This window comes from Hyperolius riggenbachi, chromosome 8 (genome assembly GCF_040937935.1).
Source record: "Hyperolius riggenbachi isolate aHypRig1 chromosome 8, aHypRig1.pri, whole genome shotgun sequence".
Lineage (NCBI taxonomy): Eukaryota > Metazoa > Chordata > Amphibia > Anura > Hyperoliidae > Hyperolius > Hyperolius riggenbachi.
Window position 1 is genome coordinate 197,218,980 of NC_090653.1, and position 19,781 is coordinate 197,238,760.

Sequence of the window (19,781 nt, forward strand, 5' to 3'; positions counted from 1 at the left end):
TTAGGTGGTAAAGTTGCCTTCTGATGGCATAAAATGTTCTGCAGGCTTTTTCCTTCAGGGCCTCTACTGCTGGTTTAAAGCTCCCCGTTTGGTTAATTTCCAGCCCCAGGTAGGTGTAACTGTTTGTGGTCTCCAGTGGGCAGCCATTTAATATAAATGAGGAGGTGGGCATTTTTAGATTTTTTTTCTCTGGAACACCATCACCTTTGTCTTCTTTGGGTTGATGGGCAGTGCTCATGTGGTGCAGACACTCTCCAGTACTGCCAGGCTGTCCTGTAGGCCCCTTTCTGTTGGGGAGAGCAGCAGGAGATCATCTGCATACAGCAGGAACTTCACCTCGTGGTCATGCAAGAGGAGGCCTGGTGCTGGGGAAGATTCCAGGGCTACAGCCAGTTGGTTAATGAATATGTTAAAGAGCGTTGGGCTCAAACTGCAGCCCTGCCTGACTCCTTGACCCTGCTTGAAGAACGCGCTTCTTTTCCCGTCCACTTTCACACTGCATTGGTTCCAAGTATATGAACTCTTGATGACATCATAGATTCTACCTCCTATTCCACTCTCTAGGAGTTTTAGGAAAAGGCCTGGGTGCCACACCGAGTCAAACGCCTTCTTAAAATCTACAAAGCAAGCATGTACTTTGCCGCGTGAGCTGTGGACATGGGTCTTGATAAGGCTGTGCAGTGTGTAGATGTGGTCGGTTGTGCGGTAGTTTGTCATGAACCCAGCTTGGATTTTGCTGAGTACGTCCTGCTGTGTGAGGAAGGAGAGGATCCTTTTATTGATGATGCTGTTAAACAGTTTCCCCAGTGTACTGCTGACACAGATTCCTCTGTAATTTGCTGGATCGTATCTGTCCCCATTCTTGTAGATGGGTGTTATGAGGCCTTCACTCCAGGCCTGAGGAAGCCCGCACTCAGGATAAGGTTGAATAGTCTTACAAGTAGAGTTGGACCGAACGGTTTGCCTGCGAACGGTTCCATGCGAACTTCCGTGGTTCGCGTTCGCGTCCCGCAGGCGAACTTTTGCGGAAGTTCGGTTCGCCCCATAATGCACCATGAGGGTCAACTTTCACCCTCTACATCACAGTCAGCAGGCCCAGTGTAGCCAATTAGGCTACACTAGCCCCTGGAGCCACCCCACCCCCCCCTACTAAAAGGCAGGCAGCGGCGACCATTACGGTTACTCGTGTGCCTGCATTAGTGAGAGTAGGGCGAGCTGCTGCACACTCTCTCTCATAGGGAAAGATTAGTTAGGCTTAGCTTGTCCCTGGCTGCATACCTGTTCTGTGAACCCACCACTGCATACCTGTTCTGTGAACCCACCACTGCATACCTGTTCTGTGAACCCACCACTGCATACCTGTTCTGTGAACCCACCACTGCATACCTGTTCTGTGAACCCACCACTGCATACCTGTTCTGTGAACCCACCACTGCATACCTGTTCTGTGAACCCACCACTGCATACCTGTTCAGTGAACCCACCACTGCATACCTGTTCAGTGAACCTGCCACTGCATACCTGTACTGTTCAGTGAACCCGCCACTGCATACCTGTTCTGTTCAGTGAACCCGCCACTGTATACCTGTTCTGTTCAGTGAACCCGCCACTGCATACCTGTTCTGTTCAGTGAACCCGCCACTGTATACCTGTTCTGTTCAGTGAACTCGCCACTGCAAACCTGTTCTGTTCAGTGAACCCGCCACTGTATACCTGTTCTGTTCAGTGAACAGTTTGGTGTGTCAGTGTGAAGCAGTACCTTAATTACACTACCTGATTGATGTATACACATGCTGCATGCAAGATGTTTTAAAGCACTTTAGGCCTGTCATTTAGCATTCAATATGATTTCTGCCCTTAAAACGCTGCTTTGCGCCAAATCCAGATTTTTCCTGGGGACTTTTGGCGTGTATCCCACTCCGCCATGCCCCCCTCCAGGTGTTAGACCCCTTGAAACATCTTTTCCATCACTTTTGTGGCCAGCATAATTTTTTTTTTTTCAAAGTTCGCATCCCCATTGAAGTCTATTGCGGTTCGCGAACTTTAACGCGAACCGAAACTTTCGCGAAAGTTCGCGAACCTAAAATCGGAGGTTCGGCCCAACTCTACTTACAAGTGCCTCATGTATGTCCGGGGGGCTGTATTTGATCATCTCTGGCAGGATGCCATCGGTACCGCTAGCCTTCTTACATTTTATCAGCTTTGTTCTTTCTCTTATTTCCTCCATCGTGATTGGTGTATCTAGAGGGTTTTGAAAGTCCTTGATTGTCTCCTCTATGTCCTTCAGCGTTGCGGCTATTTGTTTCTGTTCCGGGGTTTGGGCATTTTCTGGGAAGTCTTTGTAGAGGTCCCTGAAGTAGTGGAGCCAGATGTGGCCATTTTGGATGTGTAGAGGGCTTTTCTTGGGCTTTGTCCCAATGTGGTTCCAGGTCTCCCAGAATGAGTTGTCTTGGAGGGAGTCCTCCAGCTGTTGGAGTTTGTGGGAGATGTGGCTCTGTTTTTTCCGCCTGAGGGTGTCTTTGTTTTGTCTCTGTAGGTCGTCATGGGCTTCCCTTAGGTCCTGGTTGTTGGGGTCTCTTTGCTTTTGGTTAGAGGCTGCCCTTAGAGAATTACGTAGAGCCTTGCACTCACTGTCAAACCATTTTTGGGACTGTTTATTTGTGGATCTCTTAAAGTTGGTCTGCTTGAGGCCGGCGAGTACTGCCATGTTATATAAGATGTTGCTGAAGTCCTTCACTGCATGGTTGACACCTTGTTGGTTTGGTTCATATAGGTTGGTATGAAAGTTTGTCAGCAGTTCTTGGATTTTGGCAGTGTTGGTCATGTTGGTGAATTTGATGGCAGACTCTTTGGGCCATTTGAAGGATGGTGGCAGCTTGTAGAGACCGGTCTGGTGAGGTTGCTGTGCAGTTGGTTTATCGGTGGATTTCAGGTACAGCAAGATTTGGTTGTGGTCTGACAGGTGTGTTTCAGGGTTGACTATGAGGGCATTGATGTTTATGGGGTCTGTGTCTGTGACAGCATAATCTACCACACTGCTGCCTACATGTGAGTTCATAGTAAATCTCCCAAGAGAGTCGCCCCTAGTTCGCCCATTCATTATGTATAGGCCGAGGCTCCGGCACAGGTTCAGCAGGGCTTTCCCACTTTTGTTTACTGTCTTGTCATAGCTATTTCTTGCTGTCTGCATTTGTTCCTGGTAGTAGCTCTCTCCTCCAAGTATGTATGTGTTTCCCTCAGAGGTCAGATAGTCCTTCTCTGTGCCTGTTCTGGCATTGAGGTCTCCATAGATGAGCACTCTGCCCTGAGACTGGAAGTGGCTGGCTTCTCTTTGTAGGACCTCATAGATGTCAGGTTTGAAGTGAGGGGACTCTGTAGGGGGGATGTATGCTGCACACAGGTACATGTCAGACTGAGAGGTGAGGATGGAGCTGTTTATTTTGATCCAGATGTGGCTGTCTCCTCGTTTGATTGCTTTGATGTGCTCTGTAAGCTCCTCCTTATACCAGATTAGTATGCCTCCTGAACAGCGGCCCTGTTTAATGTTCCTATTTTTCTGGGCAGATATGGAGAATTCCCGGTACCCCATGGGTACGAAAGATTCATCCTCTGCCCGGGTCCATGTCTCCAGGAGGATTTGGATATCAATGTTTTCAAGTCTCTTTTTAAAGTCTGGATCATTTGTTTTGGATCCAAAAGCTGAGGCGTTCAGCCCTTGGATGTTCCAGCTACTGATGATAAGGGATATCATTTTGAGTCGGTTTACCTTGTAATGAGCAGAAATTTTCATAGGACTCAGTATTTTCAGGGGGAGGGTGGACACTGTTGTGGGTGTCACCTCAATCTGCTTTGCATGTTGATAAGCAAAGTTCTGATTTCTGCCATGATGCTACCCTCTGTTACTTTGTGTTGCCATTGTGGGGCAGGCGGTTTCCTACATGTTTGTCCATGTGCTTGTGGGCTCTCTCTCTGGCGTTGGGACATTGTGGTTTGCTGTCTGATTTTTGAGTTAGGGCTTTCTTGGAGTCTCTGGGGTCTATTTAGCACCATGTCCTTTAGTTCCTTTGCTAGGCGGCTGACTCCTTGTTTGTCAAGGTGCTTGTTGTTGTACAGGTGGTCTGTAGTGATTGTGGTATGCTGTGCCAGTTGTATGTCTGGTGAGGATCTGAGATGGGAGGCCAGCTCTGCATTGATCTGTTTAATTCTCTGGTGAGGAATGTCTTTTCTTGGGAGCAGGGAAGAGAGGATAATCTTTGTGCTGGGGAATTTCTGCTGTGCCCTTTTAACCAGTTGTGACAATTTGTATGTGATGTTTTCTTGGTCTGTGGTGTTTTCTTGTATAATGTCATTGGTGCCGGTGTGCAGGATGAGATGTTTTGGGTCGGTGAAATGAGGATCATTAACCCTCCTGGCAGTTTGTCGAAATCTGCCAGGGGGCAGCAAATACGTTTGTTTTTTTTTCTTCATGTAGCGAGACGAGGTCTCTCGTCTCGCTACATGATAGCCGCTGCTCAGCGGCATCCCCCCAGCCCCTCCGATCGCCGCCAAAGAACGGGATCTCCTGGAGGGCTTCCCCCGTCGCCATGGCGACGGGGCGGGATGACGTCACCGACGTCATCGACGTCGTGACGTCAAAGGGGACTCCGATCCACCCCACAGCGCTGCCTGGCACTGATTGGCCAGGCAGCGCACAGGGTCTGGGAGGGGGGGGGGCGGCTGCGGCGACGCATATAGCGGCGGATCGGCGGGTAGTGGCGGCGATCGGGCACTGCACGCAGCTAGCAAAGTGCTAGCTGCGTGCAGCAAAAAAAAATTATGCAAATCGGCCAAGCGGGGCCTGAGCGGTGCCTCCCGGCGGCATAGCCTGTGCTCAGCACGGGCTTACCGCCAGGGAGGTTAATGACCTTTGTTACTTTTTCAATAGTTGAAGTGATGATTTTGATGGCATGCATCCCTGGAAAGAGTCTTCTTATGTCCAGGAATTGTCCATTCGAGTCTATAACCAGCACAATGTCAGGACTGCGATGTTTATAGGAGCGATTTGCTTGGTGTTTAGGCTTGGGCTGTGGGTTGTTGGATGAGGCTGTGTTGGCAGTATTTGGAGAGGGGGCTGGATGGCTGGGATTGTCACTGGTCTCTTGGGTGATTATTGCATCCTGTGTGTTGTGCGGAGCACTGTCTTTGGTCGGCATAGGTTTTGTGGGGGTCTCTGTGCTTTTTGTTGTCTCCTCTAACTTTTGTGGCTGTTTTAATATTTTTAATTTCCTGATCTCCTCTTTAAGTTGTGAGCTTTCCTCCTGTAGATTTTGTAGGGAAATGTTGATATCATTCAAGGCTGCCGTGTGCTCAGCTTTCATCCTGGCTATTTCTTCTCTCAGTTGATCATTTTCATTTTTCACACCTTGGCTGCTTTTCCTTTCTTCCCTGAAAAGGGTGAAATCTCTTTCTAATTGGGACAGACAGTCTCTGAGAGTCTCCAGGGAGGGGTGTGAGAAATCTGGTGTTTGGTCTCTGGAGGGGGGCTGTTTGTGTTGTTTTGTTGTTTTGGAGATTGGTCTTCAGCCTTCTCTCTGGGAACAGTCCTTGCAGATGATTTACGACCATTGATTGTGTTGACAGAGTTTGTCTGGTTTTCTTTAAAGTTAATTGCAAGTCTTTCAATATCAGGATAAAGCTTTTCAAATATATTTAAGTAACATTCTGCCCCCTGGATCAAGACACTGCCATTGTGGTATACAGTTACTGTAAGTGTAGTAACATCTGGGTCCTCCTTGTCTTTTATTCTGTTTTCTCTCCCATTCGTGATACCATTTTTTTAATGCTTTTTTCAAATTTTTCACAAATGGCAGTATGCCAGGCTTGGGTGTCATGTGTAAAAAATATCAGGTTTGTTCTTACTCTAGGGTTAGAGGAATAGTCAGCAAACAAAGTCTCTGGTATGCTTTTAGTTAGTTTCAATCTTTCTTCTTTCTTTGCATCATTGCTTTTATTGCCAGGAGAGTAAACAATCTCCCGAGTGCCAGACCGCCTGCTGCTAGATTTGCTGGGCTTATCTGCATCCTGGCTTGCCTTTTGATCTGCTGGCTCCAAGGTTTCCATTGTGAATACCTTGATAAACTTTCTTATTTCTATAAGTAATATTCAGCAGAAATGCCCTTACCTTGTTTTCTGCAGGTTTGCTCAGTTCTGGGGTTACTCTCTGCTGGTGTTAGGATCTGTTGGTTGGCTGGAGCTGGCTGCTGCTGCTTGTTGCTTTTCCTCTAAGTGACACAGCTTGTTTATCCTTTTATAGGTGGTTATCTTCTCCATTCAGAGCATTCAGAGCATTTGCTTTTTAATCTTTAGTCTTTTTATTCTTTAGACTTCCATAGGCTCCTCTGGTTTCCATGTTATGTCTTGGTCTTGGCTGTGTCTTGGTTGTGTCCTTTGTGTCCATTCAGTTGTCCATTACAAGGTAAAATTGGTAAGATTTCAGGAGCTCATGTTCAGTGCTGCCATTGTTTCTCTTGTGAAAAATTTGAAAAAAGCATTAAAAAAAATGGTATCACGAATGGGAGACAAATCAGAATAAAAGACAAGGAGGACCCAGATGTTACTACATATATATATATATATATATATATATATATATATATATATATATATATATATATATATATATATATATATATATATATATATATATATGTATAGTTTTCTGTGCAGACAAAAATAATAGTGTACTGCACTTATTTTTGTTCACTAGATGGCGCTGAATCACAGCTTTCTAGTAGTGTTCAAGTAGTGTTTTGTTTTTGCTTTTGTTTTTTGTTTTGTTTTTACTGATTTTCAAAGAATAATCTGTACTGTTGGTTACAGCAGAGATTATTCATAAATCCAAGACTTAGATTAGCGAATGGGAACATCCCATTCACCAATCTGTCCTGTAACTGGCAATCATGCTGGCAAGTGCGTGTGCCCACACTTGCCGCCCATAGAAACACACTGACGCCCCTTGAATGGGAACAGCCCTCCCGCAGGCCATAAATATACCGCTAAAATCACAGCTAGTGGTTAAAGGAAAACAAATATCCCCTTTCCCTATCTAACCAACCCCATAACCTACCCCATTACCAAAGAAGTTGCATACGCACAGTATTCACACAGAATGTAATGTTTAGGTGACCCAAGGTGCCCCACAGGTCAGAAGAGGTGTACCATGTGGTATATTTGAAGGGGCCTATCAAGACCTGCATTTCAGTGGTTATATAGATATTTATAACAAACTTTTTTTTTCCATGTCATAAAAAAATCATCCATTTCTCCAAATGTAAAAGGCCCTCCAGTTTATCCATATTTAGCATTATAATCAACTAGTCTTTGAGGTCCCAAGTGGTAGAGGCCAAAAGGTTACATTAATTTATTATGAATATAAATTTGTGTATTAAATCTCATATGCACAGCTCTCACCTCTGTCTATTACTCCTCCTTGCTTCAGGGGACATATCTCCCAGTCCAGGGCCCTCTCCAAGTCCTCATTTTGCTCTGTGACCTCAACATCCTGCACTGGCTATCTCCACTCTATCTTACCCACCAACACCTCTAGCCTGAATAACCTTATTAACAATCCCCTTCTTCCTTGTTCTCCCCCTCCATATCTGGTGCCTTCTGGAATGTATGCTCAGTAGTAGAAATTAAGAGATCATGTATAGTGGCCATTTTTCAAACTTTTTCACCCTTCCTATGCCTTAATGAGACATGTCCTGATACTTGGTTTCCAGCTGCCCTATATGGCGGTCTTAAATTTAGCCACACTCCTAGATCTGGTGGCAAACCAGAGGATGAGGTGGGTATTCTCCTTTCTGAACACTGTTACTTCAAACCTCTTACACCAGCACCTTCACTAGCTCTCATAATTTTGAGGTTTGTGCTGTCTGTGTCTACTCTCCTCACCACTTCCATATTGCTATCATTTATCTTCCTCCTGGACCAGCCTCTACCTTGGTACTGAACACTTTTGTGACTTAGTTGACTTATCTTCTCAGTGACAATGCCTCCAGCTGCACATGTCTGACATCACCATAATATCGCTGGAGCGTCCTGTCCTTGCCAGCGTGGACATGGGAGGAGGATTACTGGCAGTGGTACCTTTATTGCGTTGTGCTGTGACATCACCCTTAAACGCATTGTAAAGCATGGTTGCCAGCTTCTTCTGCAAGTGCTGCATCCTTTCTGCCTTCAGGTGAGTTGGTAACATGTCCGGCACTTTGTGCCTATACCGAGGGTCTAGTAGCGTGGCCACCCTGTACAGCTCATTCCCCTTGATTTTTTTTATACGGGGGTCCCTCAACAGGCTGGACAGCATGAAAGACGCCATCTGCACAAAGTTTGATCCAGGCGTACTATACATCTCCTCTTCCTCTTCCTCAGTGACGTCAGCTAAGTCCTCCTCCTCCCACCAGCCACGAACAATACCACGGGAACATTGAGCAGCACAAGCCCCCTGCGATGCCTGCTGCGGTTGTTCTTCTGCTGCCGCCTCCTCCTCCTTCTCCAAAGAAACATCTTCCTCATCATCCGAGTCTGACTCCTTTTCCCCACACGACTCTTCCTCCTCCTCCCCCCTCTGTGCTGCCGCAGGTGTTGAGGAAACATCTGGTTCTGGTGCGAATTGATCCAACAACGCTTCCTCCTGTAACTGTTCCTCTTCACGCTCCTCCACAGCTTGATCCACCACTACGCGCGGCACGCGCCAGGAAGAAAGCGTACGGGATCAAGTCGCTAACGGTGCCTTCACTGCGACTCACCGGGTTTGTCACCTCCTCAGATGGCCGCATGAGCCTGCATGCATTTCTCATGAGTGTCCAGTTGTTGGGCCACAACATCCCCATCTTCCCAGATTGTGTCCTTCTACTGAAATTGTACAGATACTGGGTGACGGCTTTCTCCTGTTCTAGCAGGCGAGAGAACATAAGGAGGGTCAAATTCCAGCGAGTCGGGCTATCGCAAATAAGGCGTCTCACCGGCAACTTGTTTCTCCGCTTAATCTCGGCAAAGTGTGCCATGGCCGTGTAAGACTGCCTGAAATGCCCACACAACTTCCTGGCCTGCTTCAGGACGTCCTCTAAGCCTGGGAACTTTGACACAAATCTTTGAATGACTAGATTCAGCACCTGTGCCATGCAGGGTACATGTGTCAGCTTTCCCAAATTCAAAGTAGAAATGAGATTGGCAACGTGGTATGTGACAATGGCAGCAATCTCCAGCAGGTGCAGGGTCAGCCACTGATACACCTGTTTGGTAAGAGCAGCTCCAGTGTGACTCTCCGCTTTGAGGCAAGACATGTCTAAGATGGCGTGACATCGTCATACCTGGCATGCAGCATAGGCCCTGGGGAGCTGGGGCTGTGCAGCTGGAGAGGAGATCGCAGCACCAGTAGAGTTGAACTGCCACTCAGCCAGGGAGGAGGATGATGACGACAGCGAAGAGGATGTAGCAGGAGGAGAGGAGGTGGCAGGAGGCCTGCCTGTAAGCCATGAAGGTGTCACAAGTTGGTCCGCTGCACAGCCACGTAGTCCCTGCTTGCCATCGGTCACCAGGTTGACCCAATGGGCTGTGTAATAATAATAATTGCAGTATTTGTATAGCACCTTTCTCCTGTCGGACTCAAAGCGCTTGCGAGGCAGCCACTAGAGCGCACTCAGTAGGCAATAGCAGTGTTAAGGAGACTTGCCCAAGAAACTCCTTACTGAAATAGGTGCTGGCTTACTGAACAAGCAGAGCCAAGATTTGAACCCTGGTCTCCTGTGTCAGAGGAAGAGCCCTTAACCATTACACTATCCAGCCACTGCTGTGTAAGTAATGTACCTGCCCTGACAGTGCTTGGCAGACCAGGCATCCATGGTCAGCTGGACCCTTGACCAAACGCTGTGTGCCAGAGATGACACCACTTGCCTCTCAACTTCACGGTATAGTTTAAGTATCGTCTTTTTAGAGAAATAATTGCGGCCTGACATCTTCCACTGCGGTGTCCCAATGGCCACAAGTTTACGGAAGGCCTCAGAGTCCACCATCTGGTATGGTAACAGCTGGCGAGCTAACAGTTCCGCCAAGCTAGCTGTCAGACGCCAGGCAAGGGGGTGACTGGCAGAAATTGGTTTCTTCCGCTCAAAGATTTCCTTCACAGAGACCTGGCTGCTGTGGGCAGAGGAGCAGGAACCGCTCAAGGTCAGAGGCAGAGTGGAGGAGGGTGGCTGTGAAGGTGCAAGGGAGAAAGTGGCTGAAGATGATGCACCTGAAGGAGGAAGAGTAGAAGGAGGGTGGCTTTTCTTTTGTGTGCTGCTTTTGCTCAGGTGCTCTTCCCATTGCAGTTTGTGCCTTTTCTCCATGTGCCTTCGTAAGGCACTTGTCCCTATGTGGGTGTTGACCTTTCCACGGCTAACTTTCTTGAGGCAGAGAGAACAGATGGCATTGCTCCGATCTGAGGCAGACACATTAAAAGATTTCCAAACTGCTGAGCCCCCCTGGGGTGATGGCACTATGGTGGCATCAGCAGCTGACATTGAAGGGCATGTTGGCTGGCTGTACATAGGTGGCGATACATGGCGCTGGACACTACCACCAGCTGTTTCTGACGACGAGCTCCCCCTAATTCTTTCAGGAACTTGTCTCCTCCTTCTCCTCTCTGACTCCCCCTCTGAACTGTCCCCGTTCATCTCCTCTATTGGCAACATACGTGGGATCCGTATCATCGTCATCATCATAATCATCCTGCCCAGCTTCACTTGCCTCAGCCACCTCCAAAACTGCACCAACAGCAGGTACTTCATCATCCTCCTCTTCACACTTTATGTCCATAGTGTGGCCTAACTCAGACATATGAGGTGGTGTAACTTGTAATCTTGAGATTTGATGGGATGTGCCTTCTTCTGAGCACTGTACTTTGGTCCAGGGTCGCACAAAATCACATCACCACGACCTCGCACAGACCTCCCGGGTGGCCTTCCTCTGGGTCTGCCTCTACCTCTGCCTCTACCTGTTTTGTCAGTTTTGTCCATATCGGGGGGATAAAGTGAAAGGTATGGACTGACTTGAGTAATACAACGTGCAGTCACACAGGTACAGTTAACAGGTATGCACGGAGTGGTATATCACACTGCGTGCACTCACGTAGGTAGGTGGGTGCACTGTGAACAACAGGTAGGTATATGCAGTGATGGGTATTACAAATGTGCACCTGTCACACACAGACAGGTACCGGACAGGCACAGTGACACTGCGTGCGCTCACGTACGTAGGTGGGTGCACAGAAGTGAACAACAGGTAGTAGGTATATGCAGTGATGGGTATTACAATGTGCACCTGTCACACACAGACAGGTACCGGACAGGCACAGTGACACTGTGTGCGCTCACGTAGGTAGGTGGGTGCACTGAAGTGAACAACAGGTAGTAGGTATATGCTGTGATGGGTATTACAATGTGCACCCGTCACACACAGACAAGTACCGGACAAGCACAGTATTTAGGTGTAATTTTACTATTTGGCCACAAGATGTCCTTGCATATTATTTCCTATTTGCGTACTATAAGTATGTGAATACGAAGTAATAATGGACGTGTTACTTCGGAAGATACACTGACGCAAGCATCTCATTGATGTCGGCGATCATTGACATGGGGACATTCATCTCCCCTACTACAGCAGAAGACGAGTATCTACATCCCTGGGCATCAGATGAAGTTTACCAGGGCGTAGATAACACTAGGTGCAGTAAGTGGTTAATACAGCAAGGTAGTAAAAATATTACTAGTATCAAACGCTAAGAAGGACAAAGTGCTCTCAGATGTTTATATAACTATTGGTTGGAGGCACAAAAATGTTTAAAGTGTAACTGTTGGGCATAAAATCAAAAATTAATTCTTAATTTTTATCTGGCAAACAAGTAATAAGTATGCTAACCAGGCAATTCAAAAGTTAAAATCACTATTACTTTTCTTGTTGATAAACGATCATTACCTAGTTTACCTGACTCTTATTTGGTACACAAAAAAGAAGTTGCAGGGCATGCTGGGTTGTCCTTTTTTGCTGCTCTACTTTCCCTCAGACTTAACTAATGCAGCCTGATTGGCTGAAGCCTCTTTCCCTCCTGTTTTCCCCTCCCACACCTCTGTTCCTCTCTGATTGGCCAATATTTATCATCCTGAGACAATGCACTTTCTATAGCGAAGGGCGGGCAAATCAGGCAGAGGAGAGTAAGGGAGGAAATTACATCAGGGTTGGCTTCATAATAGCCACAGTTAAAGAGAATCTGTATTGTTAAAATCGCACAAAAGTAAACATACCAGTGCGTTAGGGGACATCTTCTATTACCCTCTGTCACAATTTCGCCGCTCCTCGCGGCATTAAAAGTGGTTAAAAACAGTTTTAAAAAGTTTGCTTATAAACAAACAAAATGGCCACCAAAACAGGAAGTAGGTTGATGTACAGTATGTCCACACATAGAAAATACATCCATACACAAGCAGGCTGTATACAGCCTTCCTTTTGAATCTCAAGAGATCATTTGTGTGTTTCTTTCCCCCTGCAGCTATCATCCACTGAAGTGTCAGGCTGTTTCTTCCTGCAGAGTGCAGACAGCTCTGCCTGTATGTAATTCCTCAGTATGTGAAAGCCCAGCCAGCTTAGAGGACGATTTATCCAGCTTGTAAAAGATAATAGAGCAGAGAGAAGCTGCACTAATCTAAATAACACACAGGCAGTGTGCAGAGAGGGGCCTGGAGGGGGGAGATGCATCACAGAACCACAACACTGAAGAACTTGGCAGCCTTCCAGACACAGGCCGACAAGTCTGACAAGAGAGAGATAAGTTGATTTATTACAGAGATGGTGATAGTAGAACGTGCTGCAGTAAGCCAGAACACATTAGAATAGCTTTTGGAACTTGTAGGATGATAAAAAACAGGATGCAATTTTTGTTACGGAGTCTCTTTAATATGGGAAATGCTAAGAAGGATTTTTTCTTTTTTTTGTTGTAGAAAAATTACTAAAATCAAAATGTGGACAGTGCAATACATATGCTATGTAAGTAGAGCAAGTATTTATCTACTTTTATATGTGGGGTCTTCTTCTGAAATAGTATGGCTGACAGCTCCTCTTTAAAGGATACCCGAGGTGACATATGGCATAATGAGATAGACATGGGTATGTACAGTGCCTAGCACACAAATAGTTATGTTGTGTTCCTTTTTTTCTCTTTCTCTGCCTGAAAGAGTTAAATATCAGGTATGTAAGTGGCGGATTTAGTCCTGACTCAGACAAGAAGTGACTACAGTGTGACCCTCACTGATAAGAAATGCAGAAAATGGCTTCTGAGAGAAGGAAAGAGATAAAAAGGGTTAATAGTTCATAGATTTTAGCTCTAGCATACTTCAATGAATGTGTCATTGAGCAAAAACAATAAAGCAGTTGAAACTTAAAAAGTAAATTTAAACATAAAATAAAACTGTGGAATATCTTAAAAGTCATTTTTAGGAGAAGAAAGATAAATACAATCGTTTATTGCATTAGTTTATTTTCACCTTGGGTGTCCTTTAAAACAATTAAAACGTTTAACAGGAAAAGTATCGCTGGGTTGCCTCTCTCAGGATAGGAGAAAATGCTCTATTTGCTGTGTGCCTTTTACCTTCACATCAATGTACAGAATTTTAGCCCAAAATTAGGAAAAGTCTTTTTAGATGCAGTGTTCCATGTTATCTCATATTTTTTGGGCATCCAAAACAGGTGTAGGTCTTGTGAGATTTGAACTGATTGTCTTAATTACATAGAGATTCTAGAAATGATTGCAACCTCAGTCCCCAGAATAAAACATCGGAAAAAGTTGTTCATATTACTTACTGCTTCTGTGTCCCCAACAGTCACCGATTCAGAAAATCTGACCTTGCCCGGATTTGACCGAAGCTTTTCTTTCTTGGCTGCACTGATAAATGCAGATTTTGGAGACTAAAATAAAACAGGTTATATACTTTAATGGCATATACAGGCAAAAACATGTTTGTATAAAGAGTTTAAGATCTCTAAATAAAAAAAAAATTAACATTCACAGTATCAATATCATATGAAGTCAGTTATTTTCAAAAATGGCAATGGGTTATGGAACAGTTCACCAAAAAGTTTCTAAAATTTTTTGCTGATTATTGTTGATTATTTCCAAAAGTACAGTATTTCTACATCCTCTGTGACTTCATCTAAGCCATGAGGACTTAGATATATACGGTTAGTACTTGTAGCACAGCTGTGCACGATCGGTGCGCTCCCGTGCTGTTTCAGCGTTTCTGCTGCATCACTAATTGGAGCAAGGGAAAATATGTCCTTTTATCTGATCAGTGACAACCCTCAACTCCTCAGTCCAGAGGTTTGAGCGCAACCCCTCAGTCCAGAGTTTTGCACGCAGAGGTTTGCGCGCAATCACATGCGCTTTTAACGTAAAAAGCACACGTGATTGCGCGCAAACCTCTGCTTATTACGTGAAGTCACACTGTTTGTGTGAAAACCTCGGTGAGCGGCAGCTCGCGTGATAACTGCTGTGACAACAGTTATCACAGTTTTGTGAATCGAGCCCATTGCACGGTGTCCTACATCTAGCCCCATCTAGCCTCAGTGCTGCAGGGCAGTTTGTTGCAGTCTTGTACTCTCCGCCTTCTTCTTCCGCCCCCCACTTTTTCCTTCTGCTGCCTGCTCTTCAATGCTGATGCTGCCAGGACTGGTGGGGCTGCTTGAACACACTAGGGCTGATCTTTGGCTTTTCCCGACAGCTTCTCCGGACGTGCCATAAGGCTGGTTTCACCGTATGACGTTAAAGTACCACGTTACAGCAGCCAGTAACGCAGCCTAACTCACAGCACTGTAAAATCAATGTGCTTGTTCACAGTGCACACGTTGCCTTACATTGTAACGCAGCACGTTTAAACAAAGTGCTGCATGTTGTACGTTATACTGGGGTAAGCCACGTTAGACTGTTTGCACATGCTCAGTAATGTTGGGGGAGGAGGTCTCCCCTCCTCCTCCGCGGCCAGCCACATGGCTAATTAATATTCACTACACTGCAGAGACTCCTGGTGGGACTGTAGTGTTGTCCGGATCATGAATGAATCTTTCATTTCATCCGGATCTTTTTTGTGACTCGAATCATCCGGATCATCACATCATGAAAGATTCGGTTCACAGTGGATGTCTGTCTGGAAGATCCAGGAACATACAGAATGTACAGTGCAGGGAAAGTCCTGTCCTGCTAGTCATTTCACCCCCAGTCTGCGTCCCTAGTAAAATGATTCAAATGATTCGGTTCAAAGATCCGGATCTTTTCAATGATCCGATTCAAATGATCCGAATCCTTAAAAAGATCCGGACTTCCTATCACTAACCTGGAGCAGCTGCTTTGAGAGCTGCATAATGCAGCTCAATCTGATGTCCAACTTCAACACCACCATGCGTTGCGTTAGGGGCACGTTATGCGACCATAACGTCCTCTAAAACGCAACGTCTTGGTGGGAAAGTAGCCTTACTGGTAGGCTCCTGCTCCCTCCTCCCCTCTGCCTGCGTTTCAGTAGCTGCAGAAGTGTATGAAGGGCATGGTGAACAGAGGACCCAGAGCTGTACAGCAGCAGGCGGTCACTATGTACAGCTATGTTGGATGCAGAAGGAGAAGAGGAACTGTTAGAGAAGCTGGAGCATGGTGGAAGAGGAATGCGAGGAGCGCGGCACCGGATGGGTAAGACCTGAACTGTTAGTGCAGTGTAGCTTAGTTGGAAGGAAAGCAGGGGTTAGTGTAGTGTAGTGTATAGTCTAGTGTAGTGTGTAGTGCACTGTAGTGTAGTGTAACTGGTAAGGGCAGCAGGGGTTACTGCAATGTAGCTGGGTCAGTATAGCTTAGATATACTATCTAAGAGACAGTTTTTGGGGTAAAAGATCCATAACACGCCCCTGAACTATAGATGAACCTAGGTTTAGTATTTTTCTTTTTTTCCCTCAGAGTTTTGCCTCTAAAACTTGTGCGTCTTATATTCCGGAGAGTCTTATATTCCAAAAAATACGGTATATTCCTACAATTAATTTGTGCGTCTTATATTCCGGAGAGTCTTATATTCCAAAAAATACGGTATATTCCTACAATTAATTTTCCACACCCTGTACATATTTTAACTTAACTCCAAATACCATATTCTATTCCATTCCGTAAGGCAGGGGTCACACTTGTCTTTCAGTTTCTACACTTTTCAGAAAACTGAAAGACAAATGTGACCTCTACCTTACAACAGCTAATGTAATTTATAGAGAAAACTGACAGATTGCGCAAGATGTCAGTTTTTTTTCTGCATGCGAAATCTGCATTAAAGTGTGACCTAGCTCATTGATTAACATGAGTTCTCAGTTGAAGTCAGTTTTTCTGTGCAGAAAACGCGTACGAAAGCCAGTAAGTGTGACCCCTGCCTCACTGTAAACTGTAAAGATATGGCATAAAAGTGACTTTCATATTTAATACAGAACAAATAGACAGTATCTTTCTATCTTTTGACAGCAAAGCCACACATCAGAACTTTTCATTGAATATCCCTTCCTGATGGGGAAATACCTACTGGTGACTCCATGTTTTACTCAGTTTGCTAACTTAGATTGCATATACATCCCCCCTGACAGAGTATCCAACCCCATTAGGGTGATTTTACGCCAAAATATTAACGGATCCAGACTTTTAATTGATCCCTAATTTATTTATTTATTGTATTTATAAAGCGCCAACATATTACGCAGCGCTGGACATTAGTTTAGGTTACAGACAATATTTAGGGATGACATACAGCAAAATGACAATACATGAATACAAGAAAGACCAGATCATGCAGCACAGTATGAGTACAAGTTAATGCTTAGTCAGTCACTGGAGGGGAGCATGGAGATTAGGCAAGTTAGGTTCACTCAGATGCACAGCATGGGTTCACAGTAATGGAGGTGCATAATCAGGTAGGACACAGGAGGAGGACCCTACCCAAAGGCTTACAGTCTAGAGGGAGAGGTAAGGACATGAAAGGTAGGGGACCAGAGTTCAGCTGTGGGTTTAGAGCACTTGTGAGGGGTAGTAGGCCAGAGTGAAAAGGTGAGTTTTGAGGGCCTTCTTGAAGATGTTGAAGGAGGGGGCTGCCCTAATGCGTGGAGGTAGGGAGTTCCATAGTGTTGGAGCAGCTCTTGAGAAGTCCTGGAGGCGTGCATGGGACTGGGTGATGTGGGGGTGGTTAGGCGAAGTTCATTGGAAGAGCGGAGTGAGCGGCTAGGTGTGTACCTCTGAGTAAGATTGGAAATGTAGGTTGGACAGGTTTTGTGGACAGATTTGTAGGTCAGACACAGTATCTTGAATCTGATTCTGGAGGGATTCAAGGAGGGGATCCGCCGTGGTGGAGCGATGGGAGCAGTGGATAATTCTGGCTGCTGCATTCATGATGGACTGCAGCGGGGCACTTCAGGTCATAGGGAGACCAGACAGAAGGGCATTGCAGTTGTCAAGGCGGGAAATTATGAGGGCATGGATGAGGAGTTTGGTGGTGGCAGAGGTCAGGAAAGGGCGAATCTTACAAATATTATGAAGGAGGAAGTTGCAGGACTTTGTGAGGTTTTGGATGTAGGGAGTGAAGGAGAGTGCGGAGTCCAGGGTGACACCCAGACAGCGGGCTTGAGAGGTAGGGCGAATGGTAGTGTGGTTAACAGTGACATGCACATCTGGGAGGTTCATGGATGGCCGGGGTGGGAAGATCATAAATTCCGTTGTGTCTAGATTTAGTTTCAGGAACCTAGCGGACGTCCAGGAGGAGATGGCTGATAGGCAGGAGGAGACCTTGTCCATGGTAGTAGTGGATATGTCAGGGGTGTGGAGGTAGATCTGTGTGTCATCTGCATACAGATGATAGTTAAACCCCATGGAGGAGATAACCTTGCCAATGGAGGATGTGTATATGGTGAACAGTAGGGGGCCAAGGACCGAGCCTTGGGGGACTCCCACAGAGAGGTGGTTGGGGGTGGACGAGGACTCAATGAAGGCAGTCATGAAGGAGCGGTTGGAGAGGTAGGATGAAAGCCAGGTCAGGGCGAGATCGTGAATGCCGATGGACTGGAAGGACTGGAGGAGTAGGGGATGATCTAATGTGTCAAACGCTGCTGAAAGGTCAATAAGGATTGTTCCTGCCCACTATTTGTGCATACTAGTTTTCTGTTAATCCATCAAATGTTATCAGTGTATAACTGCTAAGACTTATGGGAGCCAACAAACCAATTTGCATATCTGTGATGCCCTCTCACACACATGAATCACTCCCCTCTCTGTAGATTCACTTCCCAATTGGTCCTTTTGAATTATATCATCTAAATGGTCTTATGTTAATTTATATAGTTGTTTCATTGTGAACCATTCATCGTTTTGCAAAAGGAAAGGAGTATCTGACCTCCTGAAACGCATGTAGCATAATAAAACCTTTTTATCACTCCATGGCAGCTGCTAACGCTCTCTCTGCATGCATTCTGCAATCTGCACAGCTCATTCATTCACACTCCTAATCGCCTGTGAATTGTTCCTATAGCTGCACAGAGCATTAGAGGACTTTCTTGACAACTCTCCATTCAAACAGCGCTGCCTCTCAGCCCTCACTGGCACAGTCTATAGTGCAGCTGCCTATAGCAGAACTAGCACATAGCAGATATTCACAGTGGATCCCTGTTTTATCTACAACGGAGAAGGATCAGCTAAATTGCCAAAGCCCAGTCCCCGGCTAAAAGCCCTGTTGCTGGACAAACCTGTACAGGCTTGCCAGCTACTGCACAAGGTGAGATTATTCCAGCTTTACTTGATCTGATATATGCTGCTGCCTGAGTGTGCTCTATTTTCTGTCTTGCATTTCAATACCATGGACAGATCTGGCTAACTTTACTTGGGGGAAGAGGGGGCCAGTACCAGGAGCACATGTGGGTATACTGGGATGGGGGCGCTAATACCAGGGGCACATCTGGCAATATATGGGGGGAGCTAATTCCAGGGGCACATCTAGCTATCTACACTGGGGGGGGGGACCTAATACCAGGGGCACATCTGGCTATCTGTTATGCGGGGAACCTAACACTGGGGCACATCTAGCTACCTAAGGTGGGGACTAATACCGGAGGCACATCTGGCTACCTTTTCTGGGGGAGGGGACACCTAATACTGGGGGCACATCTAGCTATCTATAGGAGGTTAATACTGGGGGCACATCTGGCTACTTATACTTGGGGGGGATTCTACCTAATACTGGGGGCATGTCTGCTACCTATATTGGGGTGGGCACAATTCAACGGAAGGAGCGCAATTTGAAATCTGGTGCTGGACAACCTTCACCAGCCCTGCCAGGGTAACCTACAGGGACAAAAAGGATGTGAAATATTGCGCTGCGCTAGGGCGGTGATCAAGGATGGCTGGGTTAGGTCACACTTTAGCTGCTCCTTTAAAGCCCGGCTGTCAGAAAGGCTTGGTCAAGGAAACAAAAGTAGAGAAGGAGGAGCGCTCCATAGTGTAACAACGCTTTATTAAAACAAATTGCGCAAATAAAAATGCACTTACTAGGTGTAAATTGAATACAAGCATGTAGTCAGGCTTTACAGCCTTAAAATCCTTCCTTGGTGGGTGCACCTCAAACTGCCGTGGCCATTGGAATCGAGTGGATCGGGTGGAGAGCGACCCTGGATGCTCCCCCAAGGGATAAAACGTGTGCTGGTGGCGTTATTAC

General features: G+C 46.0%; 1 protein-coding gene across 2 annotated transcripts in view; it reads right to left on the bottom strand.

Annotated features, from left to right (window-relative positions):
- FRMPD3 (FERM and PDZ domain containing 3) overlaps window positions 1-19,781 on the bottom strand; it is a 281,016-nt gene that overhangs the window by 198,496 nt on the left and 62,739 nt on the right. The window contains exon 5 of one of the 2 annotated variants that reach the window (XM_068248083.1): window positions 13,876-13,980. In XM_068248083.1, the coding sequence (XP_068104184.1) occupies window positions 13,876-13,980 (105 nt within the window). Of the gene's footprint in view, window positions 1-6,160; window positions 6,235-13,875; window positions 13,981-19,781 lie in introns of those variants that run through there. The other variant, XM_068248084.1, reaches the window with a different exon arrangement.